Source organism: Balaenoptera borealis (genome assembly GCF_965194805.1).
Source record: "Balaenoptera borealis genome assembly, chromosome: 1".
Lineage (NCBI taxonomy): Eukaryota > Metazoa > Chordata > Mammalia > Artiodactyla > Balaenopteridae > Balaenoptera > Balaenoptera borealis.
Window position 1 is genome coordinate 77,083,221 of NC_138860.1, and position 20,368 is coordinate 77,103,588.

Sequence of the window (20,368 nt, forward strand, 5' to 3'; positions counted from 1 at the left end):
TTAACTCTCAGGTTGAAATTTAATCAGCATTTGAAATGAGGCAGACAGCTCTGGTGATAATGCTTTATGAGTCTGCAACAAAACAGAGGCTTGGTGGTGTATCTTGGCACTATTCTTTAGATAAAGAGGTCCAGAATGCAAACCTGTGGACTAGCTGTCCTGCCATCCTCACCAAAACCCCCAACCAGGTAGAGCTGATCATTCCAAAGGCAGGTCCGATGGCCCACGCGTTTTAGCCCATGGTCTGCACAGGGGAAGTGGAACCACAGAGAAGGAGACTTTCCTGTTGGGTAAGGGCAGAGAGTGGTTATTGAGGCAGTAGCAGTTTGGCTCCCATGGGGCTCTTAACAAGACCAAAGGCTTGCTCATTATTTTTCTCCTCACTGGATTTGTGGGCCTCTTCAAAATTTAACATTCTATGTATTCCTTTAATTTGTCGACTAAATCTTCCTCCTCCCTACCTCATTACTCCATCCTCTTTCTTTCTGTACTCTTCAGGTTCTCCTATCTTCCCACCTTTTCCCCTTCTCAACCATTAAGCCCCTTCTCACGGGTATCATAGATGGAGAGGTCATTGCAGATGGTGTCTCGGGCTCTAGTCAGAGTTTCTCCACCAAACAGCACAGCAAAGGGCCCAACCACAGAACATGAGTGATGCCGGAGTCCTCGAGGCCCCTGCCGGGACCCCTGCCCACTGCTCACGAGCCTTGCAAGCTGTTCCATCAAACGAGGGGCAACAGGTGGTTCCTCCTTGGTGGAGAGAGAAGGGACTGTCTGGAGGGATTTGGGCATCCCAATTTTAGCCCCCTTCCACCCTTAGCAAGATGAGAGTAGATAATACCTTAATCTTCCCATGACTCCAATGCCCAGCTACTTCTGGTTCAGCTGAGTCGCAGCCCCCAAAGAGCAATAGCTGGTGACCTGGGTGGGGCCCAGGACTTTGGAGCAGAGCAGCGCAGTGACCTGAACGTGAGACTGTGTGGTAGCCTTCTTCCTTATAGCTGTGAAATTCAGGCCTGAGTTGTGTTTTCTGGAAAATGTTAAGTGCTGTACTGCCTTTTCCCCAACCCCCTTGCCAAGGATAGAAAGGAGACATGGGACAGTGCCATATGTAGTTCGGTTGAGAGGGAGGGTAATACTGATAAGAGAGTTCAGCTATCTTAGACATGGAAGATCCCCGGGGAAGGAGGGTTCTAGGGTGAGGATATTAGATAAATTGCCTGCGAAGCTGTTTTCCCAGAGTGTAAGTGAGGGAGCATGAAAGGTTTTGGGCAAGGGGTGTCATACCAATAGGTGCGGGCGCCAGGGTCCAGCCTTAACGTGTAGATGCTTCCATAACGACGCTGAGTGCGAGTCCCGCCCTCCCTGCCTGCCACCCGCAGCTCTCGGTCGGAGAGGTGGGTACAGGTGTGACTACTGAGGCCGGCAGGGTGGCAGCTGCCGGGGGCGGCGGTCCACGCCTCCCACACACCGCGCTCGGTGTCCAGGGCGCTTACTGTGGCCAGGCGGCGCGACCCATCCCAGCCGCCCACCACACAGAGCCAGCGCCCGCCCACCAGCGCCGCGTCGTGGTGGCTGCGCCTCGGGCCGCCCCGGGCTCCCACCCGCACGGCCTGGCCTCCAGCCGGATCGAAGACCACCATATCACTGCTCGGCTCTCTCGCTCCTCCGGCTAGGAGACCCCCCACCAGATAGAACCGTCCCCGCAGTTCGGTGCATGAATGGAAGGCCCGCGCCAGCAGCGGGTCCCGCGCCACCGGCCGCCAAGTCCAGCCTGAGCCCCCTGTCCCACCCAATGCCCCGGCCATGGGCCCGGGGAGGGGCGGGCTGCGGGGCCGGCGGCCCGGAGCACCCCTACCTGGGGGCGCAGGCTTCCCCGGAACCGCCCCTACACCCCTACCGGAAGCCCGTCCGGGTCCCCACCTCAAGCCACCTGCTTCTCTCCGCCGTCGCCCAGCAACCACTGCAGCGGCTGCAGCACGACCGCTGCAAACTGAAGGTCGCAAAGCACCGGTTACCGTGGAGACAGGAGACCTGGGTGGCCACCATGGATTAGACAGTGTTGTCACCATGGCGACAAGAGCTGTGCGAGGTCAATAAAAATCTTGAAAGTCTGTTAAATTCGGAAAGTCCGAGGACAGCCAGTTCCTCAGAAGGACCCATGTTATCCAAGATGTGAATTCGCTTGGGACTATGACGTTTCAGGTGCAGGCGTTGCTCTGCAGGGTTTGAGGAACCATGTCCTTTTTGGCTTTGGCGTTTTGGGCGTTTTTCTGATTCGTTCTGACCTCCCCAGGGATAAGCTAGGAAAGGGAGACAAAAGTCAGAGGGGAGGCAGTGAAAGTGGATTAAGCACTGACCTGGGAGTCAGGAGACTTGAGTTCTGGTCCCAACTGTACCCTGACTCTCAAAGTGATTATTTTCCTCTAGGCCTCTTCCTTCTCATTTATAAAATGTGCTGTTGGCTTATCCCTTAGGTGTCTTCCAGACCGAAGACCGTGGTAAAGTCTTGAAGGTCTTGATTGACTGGGTGGGACAGCCCTTTCCTCTCTGGCCACTAGAGGGTAGTAGAACCCAGTCTCTCTCAGGGCACATTGTAGAGTGAGTGTGTGTGTGTGTGTGTGTGTGTGTGTGTGTGTGTGTGAGAGAGAGAGAGAGAGAGAGAGAGAGAGAGAGAGGGAGAGAGAGAGAGATTGATTGGGTTGAGGGTGACGGAAGATACCTTAGGCATACTTGAACCTGGGAGAACTTTTCACTATTGAGTCCTAGAAAAAGTAACTCCTTATTTCCTCTTGTCTCATAAGCTCATACAGCAGGAGGAAATTGAGGTACCGTGGCATCTGGAACTCAGAATTAAGGTCAGGGAGTTTCTCCTGATAAGATCCAGGGCAGAAGCTGCCTAGTCTTAGAAGCTGGATGGGGGTGAAGCAGGCGAGGAGTGAGAAAAACAAACTCCTGCCCCTCCCTGGTATCTTCCATTTATTCAAGCCAGGTCCTTGAGCTTCTTCTTAACTCTATCCCTCCAACACCCAGTGAAGAATGAAGAGGCCCAGATCCAAGCTGACTAGTTTTAGCTACTGGTGAAAATGCAGACAGATTTCTACTCCCAGCATAACTGGGGTGGGACAGAAACAGGACTTGTGTCCTCCAGGGCTGGTCTGTAAATGAGAGTGATGACTGCTTACTTTTGCCTTTGGTTTCTATTCATCAACTTGATCCCCATCAGGCCCAAGAAATTGAGGCCATAGAGAGTGGCTAGAGCTGCAGTGAGGCTGGACATGTAATTCAGGGCAGGGCTCTTCCCATTCCAGATCCTAACTCTTGGTCCTTAGAGAAAATAGCATGAGGAGGGTATGGGCAGGAAGGCACATTTAGAGAGACTGGTAGGTACCAAGACCTGTTCCCCACCTATACCTTAAAGCCGAGACCCAGTAGTAGCTTTGAAAGTCTCTGCCCACCCAACTATAGCTTTCCCTGATTTTGACAAAGAGGATCCACAGTTTTCCAGACCATGGTAAAAAAAAAATCACTAACTTCTAACATCCTTGGCTGAAATCTGAAAGCCAGCCTTTTCCCTAAATCTTCTGACTGGCTAACCTCCCAAGTGACAGATTCATATCTGTCATACTCCTAGGATTTCAGCAAGGAGCTGCCTGGCGGGTGGTGTCATTTTGCTTTAACCGTACTGGCCTATATGCCCATTTTAGGCTCTTGCTTTTGCTTAAGTCTTTGACTGTTCTGCCAGACTCATTTTCTGCCTCTCCTGGATAGAACAGGGAACTCCCCACCCCAGGGGCCTTTCCAGCTCGTCTCTCCCAGCTTTGTTTTCCTTCTCCTCCCAGCTTCCACTCTGACTCTGAGTCCTCAGCAGTTGTCATCTCACTTGAACATGGAGCCTGAACCTCACATTGCTCCTTGGCTGTTCCCTCCCAGTTCTGCACCTCCTCCAGTTCCACCTAGTAGCTAGAGGTGTCTATCCATTGCTGCTCCAAACACAGACCTGGGGGAGGAATCCTACCTCCCCTGTTTAGTCTGAAGTAAGCCCATATTTTGGAGGAGGCAGGAAAGAAACTGGGGGAGGAGAAGGGGAAGAAGAAGGAGAAGAAAAGAGAGGAAGAAAATAAGCCAATTTGTACTTGTCTGACAAACACTTGACACCCCAGGGCAGCATCAAAAGTGGTGTATAATGACCCTGTCAATGATAAAAAACTGAAAGGGACAGGGACAACCTCTGTCCAGGAGTGGGGGTGGTGGCTGATCATTCTGAAAGTCTCAGAATCCTGATGTGATCCTATGAGTTTGATTTCCTCAGTTGGCTGTTACTGGCAAGCAAGGATCCCTGCAGCTCAGCTTCTTAGTCTTAGATGTCTGTCCCAGCCCCAAATCTACACGCCCTTGTCTCAAACCTTCACAAAACTTTTAGTCTAACTTCTCCTCCCCTTAACCTCATTTTCTGACCCTGGAACCATCCCTGGTTCTCAGCATTGTTCAGTACACACAGAAAGCCAACAATTGGACTCTAGGGGTCTTAGTCACACTCTCAAGACTCTCTCAATTCCCTCTGCCTACATCTCCCAGGCTGTCCCATCCTTCAGGCGGTCTCTCTGGCTCTTCCTTTATTGTCCTCTGGACTTTCTACATTTTTCCCACAGTTCATTCTGCCTAGCTGATTTCCTGGCCCCATGCCTTCTTGGCCCCAATTCTGGTTTTTTGCTCTCAGCTCAGCCAGAATAAGGACATGGGCAAACAGAAGGACAGAGGAATGACCAGGAAAAGAGATTTCAAGAGGCCAGATCTTGAGACGTGATTGAGACGTAAGCTGAAAGTAGTTTGTGAGAGAAGTGGAAGTGTGAGCAGACTTGGGGTGGAGGGGAGTGGGAATCAGACGAGTTAGAGAATGATGGAGAGGTGGGATAAGGATGGGGAAAAACGTGAGTTTTTGAGGGACATGGCGATATTGAGTAGGAAAGTATCAATGGGTCATTGCTGAGTGGTGGAAATTGAGGGTGGAAGAGGGAAGTCCCTGAGTGATCCCAGCAGTGGGAAAGTAGGCATCCAGAAATTTCTCTTTAGGTCTTTCTGTCTCTGTTTCAGATTTTGTCTCAGCTTCTTATCTCTTTGAATTACCCCCCTTCAATAACTCGTGTGTGTGTGTGTGTGTGTGTGTGTGTGTGTGTGTGTGTGTGTATCTGTGTGTTTCTCCCTCTCTGTATCTATCTCTAGGTTTTGACCTGTCTCACGGTGCCTTGAGATCTCTCTCACCATATCTACTTTGTGTTTTTCTCTCTGGGTCTCTGCCCTCCTGTCGCCCTTGCCCTCTCTCTCCTGCTGGACAGAGGCAACCATCTGACTTTTCTGCAAGGAGCTTTGGAACCTTCTAGGAGTGGCCAGGCTTCTCCCCTTTGGCTGTATGCTAGAACTGTAGAACCAGTTTGGGGTCCCTGGGCACAGTCATAGGGTATTGATTACTGATGAGGTCCTGAGTGAGCTTCAACAAAAGGGGCCTTTTCAGGAAGTAGGATTTCCCCACAGAGGACCTTAGAGCATGGAGGCCTGGGCCCAGGGAGAGAAGTAGGCTGGCACGGGGAGATTAGACTCCAGTCTTTGTTCCTCTACCTTTCCTTATAGCCCATGGACCAATGCTTCCTGATCTCGCTAGTTTTCACGAGCGAGGGACTAGTTAGTTATCACTAGTTATCTCGCTAGTTATCATTAGCAAGGGAGATGTGTCTTGATCCCTAGCCCTTCTTCTTTTATGCTACTTCTAGAATTGATGGAAAAATTGAGGTTCAGGAAGGCTTCAAGGTGAGGCTGGAGGGCAGTTACTAGGGGTTCCTGCAAGGAAAGCATGAAGTCCATCTTGGGATGTGTGGGGAAGATACTCAGAAGGGACTCAGGGGTATGTTCTACTCGGCTTCCATCCCTACTTCTCCTGCAGCCTAGGACCTACCTCCTCCATCCTCAGCTCAAAGGTTCCCAACTTTGCTATCTCTAGGACTGAAAACAGATGCAGGACAGGGTCCAAGTCTCTTAGTGCAGTGAGAGCAAGGCCAAGAACTAGTCCTGCTGCACTGGGGCTTTGGGGGTGTCTTGGAACCTGAAGACCCAGCCCCTGCTTTCCAGGATGAGGCAGAGAAAGCCCAGGGCACTGAGACTAGGGCTCCTCTACAGCTGCACCACAACCTGGCCTCTGACCAGGGCAGCTACACCTGCCTGCTGAGTGCTGAGCACTGATAATGGAAACAGGCGGAGCTGCAGGTTTGAGGTATCTTTGGGTTCTGGTGTGGAGAGAAAGGAGGGAATTAGAGTTGACGTGATGGAGAGGTGAATACTCCTGGACCATACAGAAGGAGGACTCTGCTAACAAATTTCAAAAGAAAATCTACTCTCTAATTACGAGAATCCCCAGGTCCTACTGGTTCCCCCGATTCCCAACTGCTGCTCTTGTCCTCTCAGCTTCTGCCCCTCTCCTCTAACGCCTTCCCTCAGAGTCCCTTCAATACTGGCCCTCTCCCCTTGGGGTCTTCCCCGCTCTTTCCCCCAAGCTCCCACCTCTTCCAGGCTTCCACAACCCTTGGGTCTCATGGTGTCTTCCTCCATCCGCGGCCCCATATTCTGCTCTGCAGCTGTCTTGCCACCCCCAGGGCCTGTTCCAAGGGTGATGTTTGATCGCAGGGCCTCAGGAGGCTTTCCCCTAGGGAAGCCAAGTTGGGCGGTGGCAGGAGCCCAGGCTGATGGCCAGGAAGTGGCAGTCTTTGGTTTAGAGAGGAACCACACCCTCAGCATCTAAGCTGGATACCTGGAGATGAGTGCGAGAAACTACAGAGGCCAGGTGTTACCTGAAAATGCCCTGGTGGTGCAGGCTCTGCAGGCTGGGCTGGCCCTTGGGGGCTGCCTACATGCATGTTCCTCAACAGGCGGGCTCCCTGGGAGGAGCCTGGCTCTTTTTATGGTCAGGGGTGGGGACAGGGATGGGGAGAATTCAGAGGAGCACAGCTTGGGGTCCTCACTAGAATCCATTCTCTCATCAAGTTCTTAGGACCCCACTTAAACTTTGCTCTTACCTCCTCCTAACCACTGCATCTTCTGCAGCTTTTGTCAGCACTTGGAAGACTCTGATTTCCATGAGGGTTCCTACTCTCGTCCTGGGCCAGCCAGGACCTATTTCTAGAGCCTTCTAAAAGTGCTAGCCTACCCAGAGACCACAGGGTCAAAGAATAAGGCATCTCTCTCTTTACCCATGCCCTGGTCCCTGATTCTATGACTATGTATTTACAGAAGCTTGGGGAGTCCATGGGGTGAGAGCAAGGAGGAGGGGGCTCTGCACACAGTGGCCTACTGAGATACAGAGCCCAAATGTGCCGTATGTTCAGCTACTTCCTCACTCTTGCTTTAGGACTCTTTAGGAACAAGCAAATCCAGCCTTCTGAACTCTAAGTGATGTTCTTAGGCAACCAGGAAGTGTGGTTGTCATTAGGGATGGGGCTGGGTACTGCGGATCAGTGGGCCTGCAGGATAGGCAGATAGGAAGAGCACAGCACATGGCAATGTTTAGATGGAATCTCTTGGAAAGCAGGATGCCACCATCCTAATACTGGGCACAGTGAAGCTTCAGCTGGGGGGGAGCAAAGGTGATTTTCAGTGGAGGAAAAGCTGCCGGAGTCCCTGTTTTCTGTATGGGGATCGCTTCCCAGCCCTCTGTGTGTGAGGAGCAGCCTAGGGAGGAGCAGGAAGAGGGACCCTGAAGCTTCTACCTGAAATAGCCTTGGTCCTGGGGGATGGAATCAAGTCCCCTATCAGTAATCTTCCACTACAACGTCAGTCAACCTCCCAACACTTCTCTGTACAAAGAAGCCAAGGCAATGAGCAGATCAAGAATAGCTTAATATCACACAGAGAAACAAGCTGTATAGAAATGGATTACAGGGCTTCCCTGGTGGCGCAGTGGTTGAGAATCTGCCTGCCAATGCAGGGGACACGGGTTCGAGCCCTGGTCTGGGAAGATCCCACATGCCGCGGAGCGACTAAGCCCGTGAGCCACAATTGCTGAGCCTGCGCGTCTGGAGCCTGTGCTCCGCAATGGGAGAGGCCACGATAGTGAGAGGCCCGCGCACCGCGATGAAGAGTGGCCCCCACTTGCCGCAACTAGAGAAAGCCCTCACACAGAAACGAAGATCCAACACAGCCATAAATAAATAAATAAATAAATAAAATTAAAAAAAAAAAAAAAAAAAAGAAATGGATTACAGACATTTTGTCCACATCCATGCTTCCAACTAGTTCCACTCAGATTTATTATCCACTCTTGTCTCTCCCAAAGCCCGAGGGTCTCCCTGCCAGCCTCTGACTCTTTGACCTGGGATCTCACTGCAGACAAATAGGATATTACTCACTAAGAAGCTCTCTCATCTACTCCTTCTCCCAATCCATCCTCCTGATACCCCACCCCCAGCCCTTCCCACCTTGACCCACTCCCTCCTTCCCCCACCCACTCACTCTGACCCTCACTCTCACTCTTCTTCTCCCCCACACCACCTCACCCATTCTTGTCCCTCCCTGACTCACCTCCAAGTCCCATTGACACAAACAAAAATTTCAGCACAACCCACTCCAACCGGTTTGGCTGAGGTGTGCAGCCTGCCATGGGGACAGACACAGTTTACAAGCGGATGCTCGGATACATGCAGGTAATGAACATCTGCGGTTATGCACATAGAGACAGCCCCGGGTATGGACACGGCATATATACATACAGAGACATGTAGGGAACACATGATGGAGGGACATAGCATGTTATAGTTGTTTATGTGTCTGCCTGTCCTAATTGAGGACTCCTTGAAGGCAGGGACCATGTATTATGTGTCTCTGTCCTCTCCCTGGAGCCTGGCACGAAGAGGTGCTTACCTAATGTCTGTCGAATAAACTCAGGTATGCAGGCATGCATGCAGTGGTGCCACTCAGACAATTTACATGCTAAGGATGCCGCCTTGACTTGAATTGTTCCCATTCTTAGGGCCCAGAATGCAGGTAGGGGGAGGGTAGGTAGTGAGGCATGAAGGGAATGGGGGTTCAATGAGGAAGAAAGAACAGAACCTAAGAGACCAGGCACTGGTCTGGAAAGTCTTCCCCAACCAGTATTTCCTTCTAGCCCCAACCCTGGAATTTGCCTTCTGCAATCTTCATCCCAGAAGAGCGAAGGCAAGGCCTAAGGATGAGGGTGTATTCCCCAAGAGCACGGCCCTTGTGAGATATGCAGGACTGAGGGCACAGGGGGCAGGGGGACTTGGAGACCGATATTTGTTAGATGAGAGGGGAGGAACATCCCTACCTCAAGCAGAGGGCTGGAATCACTGCCTGGCCCAAGTGCTCCCTTTCAGGCCCAGTGGTACACGTGGCCCTCCCTCCAAGGCCACCTCTGGGGTCTAATAGGACCTGAACATACCCATGAAAAAATATTTGGCACAGCCTGGACTTAACACCTCTGGAACGTCCAGCCTCTCCCCAGTGATCCACATGGCTGGAGTTGGGGGTTCGGTGACTGAGGGTCCCAGCCAGAGGCTCACAGACTTCCTGACTGACAGCACTGGGGTGTATTGTGAACTAAAAGGCTGAAGGAGATATAGGGACTGGATACCCACCTTGTGATCTAACTGCTTTCCTACCACCGTGCCTCAGTTTCTCCTGTGGTTTCCTGGACCAGGAGGGGTGAATCTGTGGGAAGGAAAGGAGTTCCTCTGAAATCACGCGATAGGATCCAAGGTTTGATAATTATAATTATAACACGGGATGCTCCTCCCTCCCATTCCCCACTGCTCTACGCCACCCCTGCCACCGTGGATCTCAAAGCAGCATAGGGGTGGGGCTGCTCCCCTGGCACAGGTGGGGATGTGAGTCCCGAAGAGGGGAAGGGGTTCACCAAGGTGGAGGTGGAGAGAAACAGGAGCTTTGGCATTCGGCCTGGCCCCGACCTGTGGGAAAGAGCCCTCCAAAAAGAGGTCACTACCACGGACACTGCTGAGATTTGGGATCTAGAGAGAGAGTTGGGGTCACGGTCCAGAGGCAGGGTTAAAGTCTGGGTCACTAACCAGATTCAGGAGAGTCAGGATCTCCACTCCTCTACCTGACCGCCTTTTCCGTTCATAACATCATGCCTTCAACAAAAATGTATTCAGTCTCCATTAAGTGCTGTGGACTGTCCTAGCACGGATGACTGAGACAAGATTATAAAACAAGCCTGACTTTCCAGGAGTTCACAGACTACAGCTCTTGTCCTGTCCCTCAATTTAACACATTTACTGAATCCTTGGCACACAGCAGGCTTCAACTGATACTTCTTGAATTGACGCTTACAATTTAGTTAAGGAGATAAGATGTGTACAAATTATGAGTACACAAGCTATAATAAAGGGACTAGCAGAGGCTGAGGAAGAACAGAAGGGAGGGGCTTCCCTGGTGGCGCAGTGGTTGAGAGTCTGCCTGCTAATGCAGGGGACACGGGTTCGAGCCCTGGTCTGGGAAGATCCCACATGCCGCAGAGCAACTGGGCCCGTGAGCCACAACTACTGAGCCTGCGCGTCTGGAGCCTGTGCTCCGCAACAAGAGAGGCCGCGATAGTGAGAGGCCCACACACTGCAATGAAGAGTGGCCCCCGCTTGCCGCAACTGGAGAAAGCCCTCGCACAGAAATGAAGACCCAACACAGCCAAAAATAAATAAATAAATAAATAAAAATTAAAGGTGCTAATAATTTGAAAAAAAAAAAAAAAGAACAGAAGGGAGAAACATTAATTTTAGGTGGGAGGAGCTGAGAAGTCTTCATGGAAGATGTGGCATTTGAGGTCAGTTTTGAAAGATGAGTAAGATTTTGACAGGTAGAGTCGGGGGTGAGTGTGTGTGTGGAAAATATTCTACCTGAAATGACCCCCCACCTTGCTGTTCTTGGCTCCTCCTTCCTGCCCCTCTCCAGACAAAGGATCCCACTGCAAGATTTTAACCTGTATGTATCTTCTCTTCTCTCCTGTCTACCTGTATATCTATTTTTAGCTCCAGTATGCCAGCAATCGTGCCCCTCCCCATTCCTCAGTTTTCAGGGAGTTCAGAGTCTGCCCCCTCCTCTGGCTATCCCAGCTAGGCCAGTAAGTTTTTGTGTAACTTGGCGGTTACATTATATGCATCCAACATGGAAACGCGTGGTCTTACGGGTCTGAGTATACCTATAGGGATATAAGGACAGAGTATTTGGAATCAAGATTGTCCTTGCAAAGTCCGGACATGTGGCTTTGTCCAATGACCATGGGATAAATGGATAGAATGACCATGGAGATGGTGGAAAGGAACCCCTTCCCACTCAGGTAGTGCTGACGCACTTTGGGGACTTCTGGCCAGTAATGAGAAGGTGTTGATGCTGAGAGAGGGTCCTGCTAGGGAGGCCAGGAATCTGTGGGGTTAATTCCTTGGTCAATCCCTTGGCTTATCCTCTGTGGGGGAGGGGTGAAGCGGAGGGGGTCACTTAAGTTCCATCTGAGGGGTCTTTGAACTAACTCCCTGCCTCAGGGATAGGGATGTCTGATACTACCTAAGTTGTGTGTCCTCCAGCAAGCCCCTTCCTCACTCTGGGCCTCTGTTTTCTTGTCTGATGGATGAGGTATTTGGGCCAGTACTGTCCTCAGTTCTGGCCTTCTCTGATTCTGGTTCCCAAGCTGAACCCCTCTGGGAGATTGGGGAACTTGGCAAGGCCCCGGGGGAAGGCAGCAAGGCTGGCTGGGGTGTGGGATGCTTGGGTTCCTTTCCACCCACAAGGGCCTTGCCCCTGTTCCTCCTGGCCTGGCGCCTCCCTCTTCGAGTCACGCCAGGCCTTCTCCTACCCAGCCCCCAGCCCCCCAGCCCCCCCCCACCCCACCCTCCCCCTCCTTTCCTCTCTGGTCACAGCCCCTTCCACACACTGCCAGGTAAAGCCTGGAGCTGACGATGGGATCCCACTCCCCAGGTCCTTCCCTCCTTCCCTCCCTCTCTGGCACCCATTAGCCAGCGCAGGCTGCGGGGGTGGCGGCTGCCTAGTCTCCGCGCCAGGCCCAGCCCCCAGAGACGCACCTGTTCTGACCTGCTAAGCAGGTTCCCAAGTTTCTGCTGTCGTTGTTGGCCACGGCGTGGGAAGCAGCTCTGGGGGAGCTTGGAGCTCCCGATCACGGCTACTTGCGGGTAGCTACGGTTGGGTGGGTGGAACGGGGCCGGGTCCCCGAGTGGAGACCCTAGTGGGATAGGCAGGTGCGTCAGTGCCTGAGGACTCTGTGACTTCCTGCGTTCTGGGTCGGTGCCCAATCCAGCTCTAGAGCCGGCTCCCAGGGAGAACTCGGTGGAACTTCAGAAACACCGGGCAGCTCTGCCTCTTGACCGATGCCTCTGTCCCTGGGAGCCGAGATGTGCGGGCCTGAGACCTGCCTGCTGCTACTGCTCCTGGCATCGTTTACAGGTAGGACTTGCTTCAGGATCCTTGCTTCTGAGCCCAAGCCAACACACACACACACACACACACACACACACACACACACATACACGCACGCACACGTACATATTCCCTTTCCTTTTACTCGGAACTGAGGAATCAATCTCTCTCTCCCACCTCCAGCTGATAGTAGTGCCCCGAGAAGAGCCACTGTAGCTCTCCTGCTTCATGTCCCCTTCCAGCCCCAGGCCAGGTCATTGGGTCTGGGGTCCCTGACCACCTCAGCCAGAGGGCTGAAGCTGCCTCGTGGGGAAGAGACACGGTGACCCATTGCAGGTGGCCAGGGAGGTAGAACTGGTGGGGACCCTTTCACCCCAGGTTTTCCTGGAGGCTCCCTCGCCTACCCTCTGGGCTCCAGAACTGCTGACTGGGGCTGCAGCTGACTCAGGGCTGAGCTGGTTTCCCCAGTCATCAAGGTGTAGGAAGCCTGATGCCCGGAGAGTGGACAGGGTCTTTCTATCTCCTTCTCCTCTCTTCACGATATCCTAGAATACTGTTGGGTGACTACAGGGGAGCTGGAAGCTCTTCTCACTCTGGCCCCCTCTGGCCCTGAGCACACTATGAGGTGCCAGGGTGGGAATCAGGTGGTTACTCAGAAGAGTGGGGGTCTAGGGTAGGGTACTCTTTTGTTTATCCCCTGTCCCCCCATTTTCTCAACTAGATGCCTTGTATTACTCTCGTGTAATGTATATACAGAAGATATAAATGATAGGAATTTATAATCTTCAGAGCGGGGGAGAGTATATGTGTGTGGGCGTGCGCGTACATAATGAGACCACGGTAGGTAGGGTTCCATAGGCTGTTCCCAGGATAATGGGCAACTGAGAAATCTTTCTCCTTGGAAAGACAAGGCCTTATCTATATGGGACAGTTTGATTCCCAGTCCCAGGATCAGCAGTGACGGAGCCTCAGTTGTCCAGCAGGGCCTAGCAGTGATGTCCCCCAACCTCCATCCCCAGCTAAAGCTGTGCGGAGGAGAGTGAGGTCTAGACGTGTGGATGGGTAGGGGCTGCTTCTGCCCTGATCTTATAATGGAAGGGCTGTTGGCCCAGCCTCCAATCACAGGTTACTGAAACTCCAAGCCCTGCCACCCCCCTACCCCCCACATCTTAGTTCCCATCTTCCAGACAACCTTCTCACTCGCTTCGGCCAAGAGGGTGGGGCCTGGTTGCTGAAGCCGGGGAACTCGGCAGTCACTTTCCTGTAGGATCTACCCACGCCTAAAGAATGGAGCCATGATGTCTCAGGACTCAGAAGGTACCAAAGAGATCATCGATTCAACTCCCTCATTTTACAGATGGGAAAACTGAAAGAAACAGATAGGCAAGTGAGCTAACAAGACTACTCAGTGCTAGAAGCGTAACCAGGGTTAGCGTCTTGGTCTCCCAGTTCCTAGTTCATGAAAGCATAGTGCCTCTGAGTGCACACTGGGGATAGCCAGGGTGCTGGATGCTGGAGATGCAGCAGTGAACAAGACAAAGTCCCCGCTTTCTTTTCCCATGAAACGAAGCTGTTCTTTCTCAGAGAAGCCAGGGAAGGGTAGAGGAGACCCCTTCTAGTTAGGGCTTCACCTCAACCTTGCCCAGTACCTGGACAGGTGCTGTGGCTACCCGGCTCCGGGGAAGCTGGTGCCCAGTGAGCCACGCTCTACTGCTATAACCTGCACAGAGCTGGAGGGCGCTCTGAAGGCTGGAACTCAGGCTCCAGGTGCCTAGCCCGAGGATCAGATGCACCCACCTAACTGCCACCTCCATTCTGGCTCCTCTGTAGGCATCTCCTCAATGGCCCCCAGGAAACTAGCGTGTTTCTTGTCTCTGAAAAAGCCTTGGACTGGGAAGTCAGGAGTCTTGGGTTCTGGTCCCTTTCCTGCAATTAATTTGCTACACAACCTTGGGCAACGAAGAAACTAGACTTCAGTAGACCAGATGACCCCTATAGGCCTTCCAGTTCTGAAAGCCTGTGGCTGCGTAAATATCAAGCCCTGAACTGAAGGTGGGTGCTGGGTGCTGGAAGAGGCGGTCAGTCTGGCTGTGGTGACAGAAGGGGGAAATGTCCTGACTCCATTTCTCAGTGGGGACCAAGGGTAGATTTACCCTGGATACTGTCTTCTGCCCCTGCACTGCTGAAAATTAGTGCCCCCACCAAGTCCTGGGCCATTAGAGCTCTGAGCCCCAGGGCCCTGCCCCACCCCTGACAGGGAAAGGAGCCCAGGCTAGGGAGGCACCTCAACACCACAGCTCTTTGCCTCTCCTTAATGGGATGAGTTTCCAGGTCAGGTCCCCTCCCTTCTCCCTCCCCATCTCCTGCCCTGGGGCTGAGGGACCTAAATCTACAGATACCCCTCCAATAGGATCCTAGTTCCTAGATCTTTTATTTTATTTTTTTTTAATTTATTTATTTATTTATTTATTTTTGGCTGTGTTGGGTCCTCGTCTCTCTGCGAGGGCTTTCCCTAGCTGTGGAGAGCGGGGGCCACTCTTCATCGCGGAGCGCGGGCCTCTTACTATTGCGGCCTCTCTTGTTGCGGAGCACAGGCTCCAGACCCTCAGGCTCAGTAGTTGTGGCTCACGGGCCCAGTCGCTCCGCGGTACGTGGGATCCTCCTAGACCAGGGCTCGAACCTGTGTCCCCTCCATTGGCAGGCGGATTCTCAACCACTGCACCACCAGGGAAGCCCCCTAGATCTTTTTTGGGGCCCAACTGAGCCCTGCAGGACCCCAGAGGGCACGGGGTTCTCTGAATTCTGAAGTCTGTCCTCTGAGGGTTAGGACCAGCTTTCTGTCTAAAGTTAGTTTCCTAGAAAGGGAAGGGCCCCATCCCTGCTTTTCTACTCCTGTTTACAGAGGGGGGCAGGCCCTTTCCTGTAGGATCTACCCAAAACCAGGGAAGCTAGAAAGGGAGGCTAGCTTCCCTGCCCAAGGTGGGGAGAACTAGGGGGAATCCCAGGGAAGCCCTGTGGCCCCATTGACTTTGGTCCCACCCCAGTGTTTCAGGGAGCTGGGCTAAGGGGACCCCAGCCACAGAGATGGCAGTGAGGGGCTCATAGTAGAGTCCACAGTCCCAGCCTCTAGACCCCAGCCTCGGGATCCTGGGGTCCTCCAGGCAAAGTGAAGGGGGGTCAGCCACCTTGGGGAGCCAGCCTAGTGAGGAGAGAATGCCTGGGCTTCCCGGCCTTCCAAACTTGCCCTGATGCTGACCAAAGTCTGGACAGAGAGAAGGGGTGAGGGTGGGGTGGGGAGCTGAGTCAGGAGGCAAGGGAGGAGAGGAGCCTAGGGGCTGGATCTGGGAACAGAATCTAAAATGCGAAGGTCAAGTTCAGAACTGGGGGCAAGCCACCAAGCCTGCTGGAGCAGGGCTGTGCAGGAGGGGGTCAGGGTCACTCTTTCACTGAGGCAGGGAGCCTCTGGCCTCAGAAGTTTACCCACAGTTCTCAGGCCACCCTCCTCCCCTCTTGCCTTTAAAACTGGCTGGCGTGTCCTGAGAGCTGGGTTGAGGCTGTGATTTGGGGCGGGGCAGAGCTGGCCACACTTGCAGAGATGGGGGAGGGGGTGGTTGGTTGGCTGGCAGGACTGGGGAGGGGGTTAGGATCTCAGGAGTTTGGGAGAAGCGGAATTCTGGGTCTCCCACCCACAGTGTGGCTGTTTTGGTGACTCAACCAGGCTCAGACTCTGGCTCCGGGGGCTTTAGGGGACTTATCTGTGCTGGGAGCTGTGTCTGGGCCAGAGCTGGGGCTGCCTCAAGGCCTGTCCTGCCCCATTGTTCTCACCTCCCTTTGTGATTGGTGCGGCCCCCCTCCCCATCCACTAATCTGTGGTGGGCGCTTTGCCCGGGTTGGGAAACTCTCACTAAGCTGGGGGGCTTAGGACAATGTGGGGTAAATGTGAGGGAGGTGGATGAATGCAGAGGGAGAATCTGCTGGTTTTCAAAGTTCCTTAGCATTCCAAGGCCAAGGTTATGGGGGGAAGGATGGAAGAAAAAAAGTGCTGGGTTGTGTATATCACCTGTCCCGAATGGGGGGCTTCAGGGCTCCCCTCCCACGTCCTTTCTTATCCCAAACTCACCCACATATTCCACCTGTCTCTGGTGGAGGCTGCTTCTGTGGGGTGAGGGGAGGCAAGAGTTAACAAAGGAGAGTGAGACCCTAGACAGCTTGGACCCCTCCCCCTAGCCCCAGGCAGGGTCTACCCCCACCGCTTCCCACCCAACCTACACCAGACAACCCTCACCCCAGGCCTGGAGCTAGAGCTGGTTTTTCTGGTGGTGGCAGCAGCAGAGGCCTGACAGTGATTCCCAGGGAGAGGCCTCCTTGGGGGGCCAGAGGTGCTGGGGGGCCTGGGGGCGTGGCTGGGGGGTGAGAAGGGTGAGGGTCCTTCTAGTAGGAACCTGAGGAGCAAGGGTAGAGAGAGCTTTTGTTTTGTTCTGCTGGGGAGTCCTTGATGGCTATTTCCCATCACCCTGGAGGGGCAGTGACCTCATCTCTGGGTCCCTCCACCTGGGAGGCATCTGCCCTCAAGTCTGGGGTGGGGTGGGGAGGGATGCCTGGGCGACACTCCAGACGGGTGCAGAGGCGAAGGCGCCGAGCCGCACACCACTGACCTAAGGCAGCTGAGACAGACAGCCGTGCAGAAGCCAAGAGAAACCGACATCAAAATATTTACTATGTGTGCACATTCACACACACACGCCGTTTCATAGCTCGCTCTGGATGCAGACAAGCGCACACGCTTTCCTGAAGATAAGACATGAACACATATATGTGCAAAACGCCCCCAAGTTCATGCAAAGAGACAGCCTCTCCTGCATGCGAACCAGCACTGAGACTCACCAGACCCTCACCCAAAGATGTACGTTCAGATGCAAAAGGCTCACACATATTCCCTTCTTCCTCCTCACAGGCCCATCTCTAGGACCTCACTGTGTACCCCTAGATGTACTAGCAGGGGATGCTGAAGGTGAAAGTCTCCTCAGAAAGAAAAGCCTCCTTCCCCAGAGATGCTGTCATCTGCAGCTGCCAGCCTCAGTTTCCCCTCTGGAGATCAGAGGCCAGGCCTCACACAGATAGGAAAGTTGGGACCCAGGCGCAGGGTGGGGAGCAGGCAGCCAGCCCAAGCCAGGAATGGAGGGCCTGTCTGGGAGCAAGCAGGGTACACAGAGGGCAGGGCCCCAAAGAGGCCCGTGGGGGCTTGGCCAGGGGTGGGGGAGGCTGAGGGCAGGGATCCCGTCTGGCCAGTTGGGCCTGTTCTCTCCCTTGCGCAAGGTGGTGGCTGGTGGTGACTGAGGCTAGGCCTGTTGTGCAGCAGTGGCTGAATCACCAAGGCTCCTGACCAGCGTCCTGGTACTTCCAGAAGGAGGGGAGCGGAGGGGAGGGGAGGGGAGGGTCAGAGGTAGGAGTGCCCAGCCAGCAGAGTCCACCAGGCTCAGGAAACCATTTGCAGCAGAAGGGTCTGTGGGCCTGGCCTGGCTACGACATGCCCTCAGGGTGACCTCACCAGGCAGGCGGTGTGTCTCCTTTGCTCTGGTGACATCATCATGCTGATGCTGGGCGGGCACTGGGTGGGGGAGAAGAAGGGGGAGGCAGTCCTGGCCTACCCTACCCTGGGAGTTTGAGCTTCTGGGTCCACTGAGCTCAGGGCAGGGTTTCTAAAGCCCAAGTTCTCTTTTCATCTCTTGCAGCCTGTGTGTGTGTGTGTGTGTGTGTGTGTGTGTGTGTGTGTGTGTAAGTGAAGGAAGGCATTGCTCAAGCTGAGATGCTCCCACTCAACAGTGGATTTAGGACAATGGGGAGCTCACGCAGAAGGGACTTTCTGGTTTTACTGGGTTTCTCATCCGGCAAAGCTTGGGCTTATCACTTGGGATCATGGGGCTCTTGGACCCACAGGTAGGGATGTGGAAGATTGAACTCAGACATGTGCTGGGGACTTGATGCATGTTGTACCCTAAGAAGGTAGTTTTGGGAATTCCCTGGCAATTCAGTGGTTAGGACTCCGAGCTTCCACTGCAGGGGGCATGAGTTCGATCCCTGGTTGGGGAACTAAGATCCTGCATGCCGCTGTGTGGCAAAAAAAAAAAAAAAGAAGGTATTTTTTTGGGGGGGAAATGTGAGTGATTAGTGGTGGGGAGGGGCCAGCTGGTTGGCAAGTGTAGGGATGGGGATGGGAAATATGCCATCTGACATTGTCCCAGAATTAGTCTTTGAAAGGGTTTGAGTGTCCCAGTGGAGCAGGGCTTGGACTCCCTGTGACCTGCATGGACACCAGTGTTCGAAGCAGAGGAAGTACTGGGAAGCCCCTATCTCAACCGCACCTCCAGCCCTTCCTTGGCAGCCCTGCTCCCTCTGGCGCCAGGAGGAGGTGTCTGGGAGAGGTGCAGATGGTTAGCTGGACTCCCAGGCTGGGCTGGGTGGGACCAACATCAGCTTAGGCAGGTCAGGGCCCTGGTATCTGGCCCTGCAGGTCTGTCCTGTCCCGTTTGGGCCCTCCCAGCTCCCAACAGCATCCTCCCTTCCTCCTCCCTTGCTAGCAGGGCCATGGGACCCCCTTCCTCTGTCCCATGCTCTGCCTCACTGGAACCCTCTGGTCCACTCTAGTGGGGCTTCACTTTCTCCCTCCATGCCTGACCCCCTCCATCCCCTTCCTTCTCCCTAGGTCCAGTCTGGAGGTACTCCCTTTGGCAGAGAACCCAGGTAGCCAGCCTATCCTGTCTCCACCCTAAGGTTGCCATGCCAACCCCCTCCCTGCCCAGCCCAACCAAAGACTGCACAGTCCTCCTCATTCTACCCTTTCCTTCTTCTGCCTGTCTCTCGCATTCATTCATTCACCCACCCATTCACTCAGTCAGTCAGTCAATAAACATTAATTGAGCACCAATTATGTGCCAGGAATGCAGACCACTGAGCACTAAATCAGAAACCATGTTTCCATATGTGACGTAAGACCGAGTTTATACTCTCGAGGTTCTCAATCTGGTGGAAGAGGCAGACAAGAAAATAGCAAATACAATCTGTGGTATAAAGTACTACGATGGGTCAAAGCAGGGTGCCAGAGGAGAACAGAGGAAGGGCACCTCACTCTGCCTGAGGTGGGGGTGGGGGGAGGGAGGACTCCAGGAGCAAGTGATGTCTAAGCAGAGTCTTCAAGGATGAGTAGGAGCTGCCAGACTTAGGGAGGAGGGCGTTCCAGGAAGGAGCACAGTGTGAGCAAGGTGAGGGCCAGCAGGGTGTGTGAAGTGCTGGCCACAGGCAGGAGCTTTGAACTTTTGGGAATTGCTGGATATGCATTCCAACTCAAGGAACTCTTGCCATCCCAGAGAGCATTCACTCTGTCCACAACCCTCAGCCCCCAGCCCTCTGTTTCACACGCTTTATTCCACAACTCCAAATTTCTTTCTTCCCAGCCATGAGATTCCCCAGCCATGCCTCCCTCATAAGTTACTTATCCTAGAAACCTAGGAGTTGTCTTTGAGTCTTTTCTCTCTCTTTCTGGTCAGTGACCAAATCCTGCCAAATTTCCCCTGTAACTGTCCCGTCCTCTCAGCAGGACGGCAGCTGCAGGGTCCTGGTGGGTCTCCTGTCCCCAGTCTCCCTACTTTCTAGTCTGAGGGCACATGCCCATTGGCTTCATGCTTTAGTGACTCCCTATTTCATCTTGGCCAACTCTGAATTCCTTTGCCTGGTATGGAAGGTCCTGGATGATTTTGCTCTGACCAGATGTCCTGCTCCTGCTCAACACACACCCTCTGCCTTAGTTTTGTCCTCTCCTCTCTGCTTCCTGAACCAGCCAGCCTCTCCACCTCCTTGGGGTTTGCCCACCTTGGTCCCTTACCTGGGACCCCTTTCCAGGTCTCATCCCCTTCTGATTCTACCCAACTCA

General features: G+C 53.5%; 2 protein-coding genes across 10 annotated transcripts in view; one reads left to right on the forward strand and one right to left on the reverse strand.

Moving 5' to 3' along the window:
• KLHDC9 (kelch domain containing 9) lies at nucleotides 1-12,218 on the reverse strand. 4 transcript variants are annotated; one of them, XM_082406189.1, is made up of 6 exons: nucleotides 12,090-12,218; nucleotides 9,639-9,711; nucleotides 1,288-2,303; nucleotides 842-1,001; nucleotides 552-750; nucleotides 1-283 (listed from the first exon to the last, which is right to left on the reverse strand). In XM_082406189.1, exons 3-6 carry the CDS (start codon nucleotides 2,070-2,072, stop codon nucleotides 117-119), a joined length of 1,311 nt encoding a protein of 436 aa, XP_082262315.1. In that variant the 5' UTR covers nucleotides 2,073-2,303; nucleotides 9,639-9,711; nucleotides 12,090-12,218; the 3' UTR covers nucleotides 1-116. The 4 variants fall into 4 exon arrangements, with proteins under 4 accessions (XP_082262315.1, XP_082262312.1, XP_082262313.1 ...); XM_082406186.1 differs by having other exon boundaries at nucleotides 552-774; XM_082406187.1 differs by lacking the exon at nucleotides 12,090-12,218 and having other exon boundaries at nucleotides 552-774; nucleotides 9,639-11,659.
• The window catches only part of NECTIN4 (nectin cell adhesion molecule 4), a 16,924-nt gene continuing 8,687 nt past the window's right edge, over nucleotides 12,132-20,368 (forward strand). For 2 of the 6 annotated variants that reach the window (XM_082405966.1, XM_082405969.1), the window contains exon 1: nucleotides 12,137-12,468. In XM_082405966.1, coding sequence (XP_082262092.1) covers nucleotides 12,393-12,468 — 76 coding nt within the window. In that variant the 5' untranslated portion in view covers nucleotides 12,137-12,392. Of the gene's footprint in view, nucleotides 12,469-13,721; nucleotides 13,759-20,368 lie in introns of those variants that run through there. The other 4 variants (XM_082405967.1, XM_082405970.1, XM_082405971.1 and 1 more) reach the window with 3 other exon arrangements.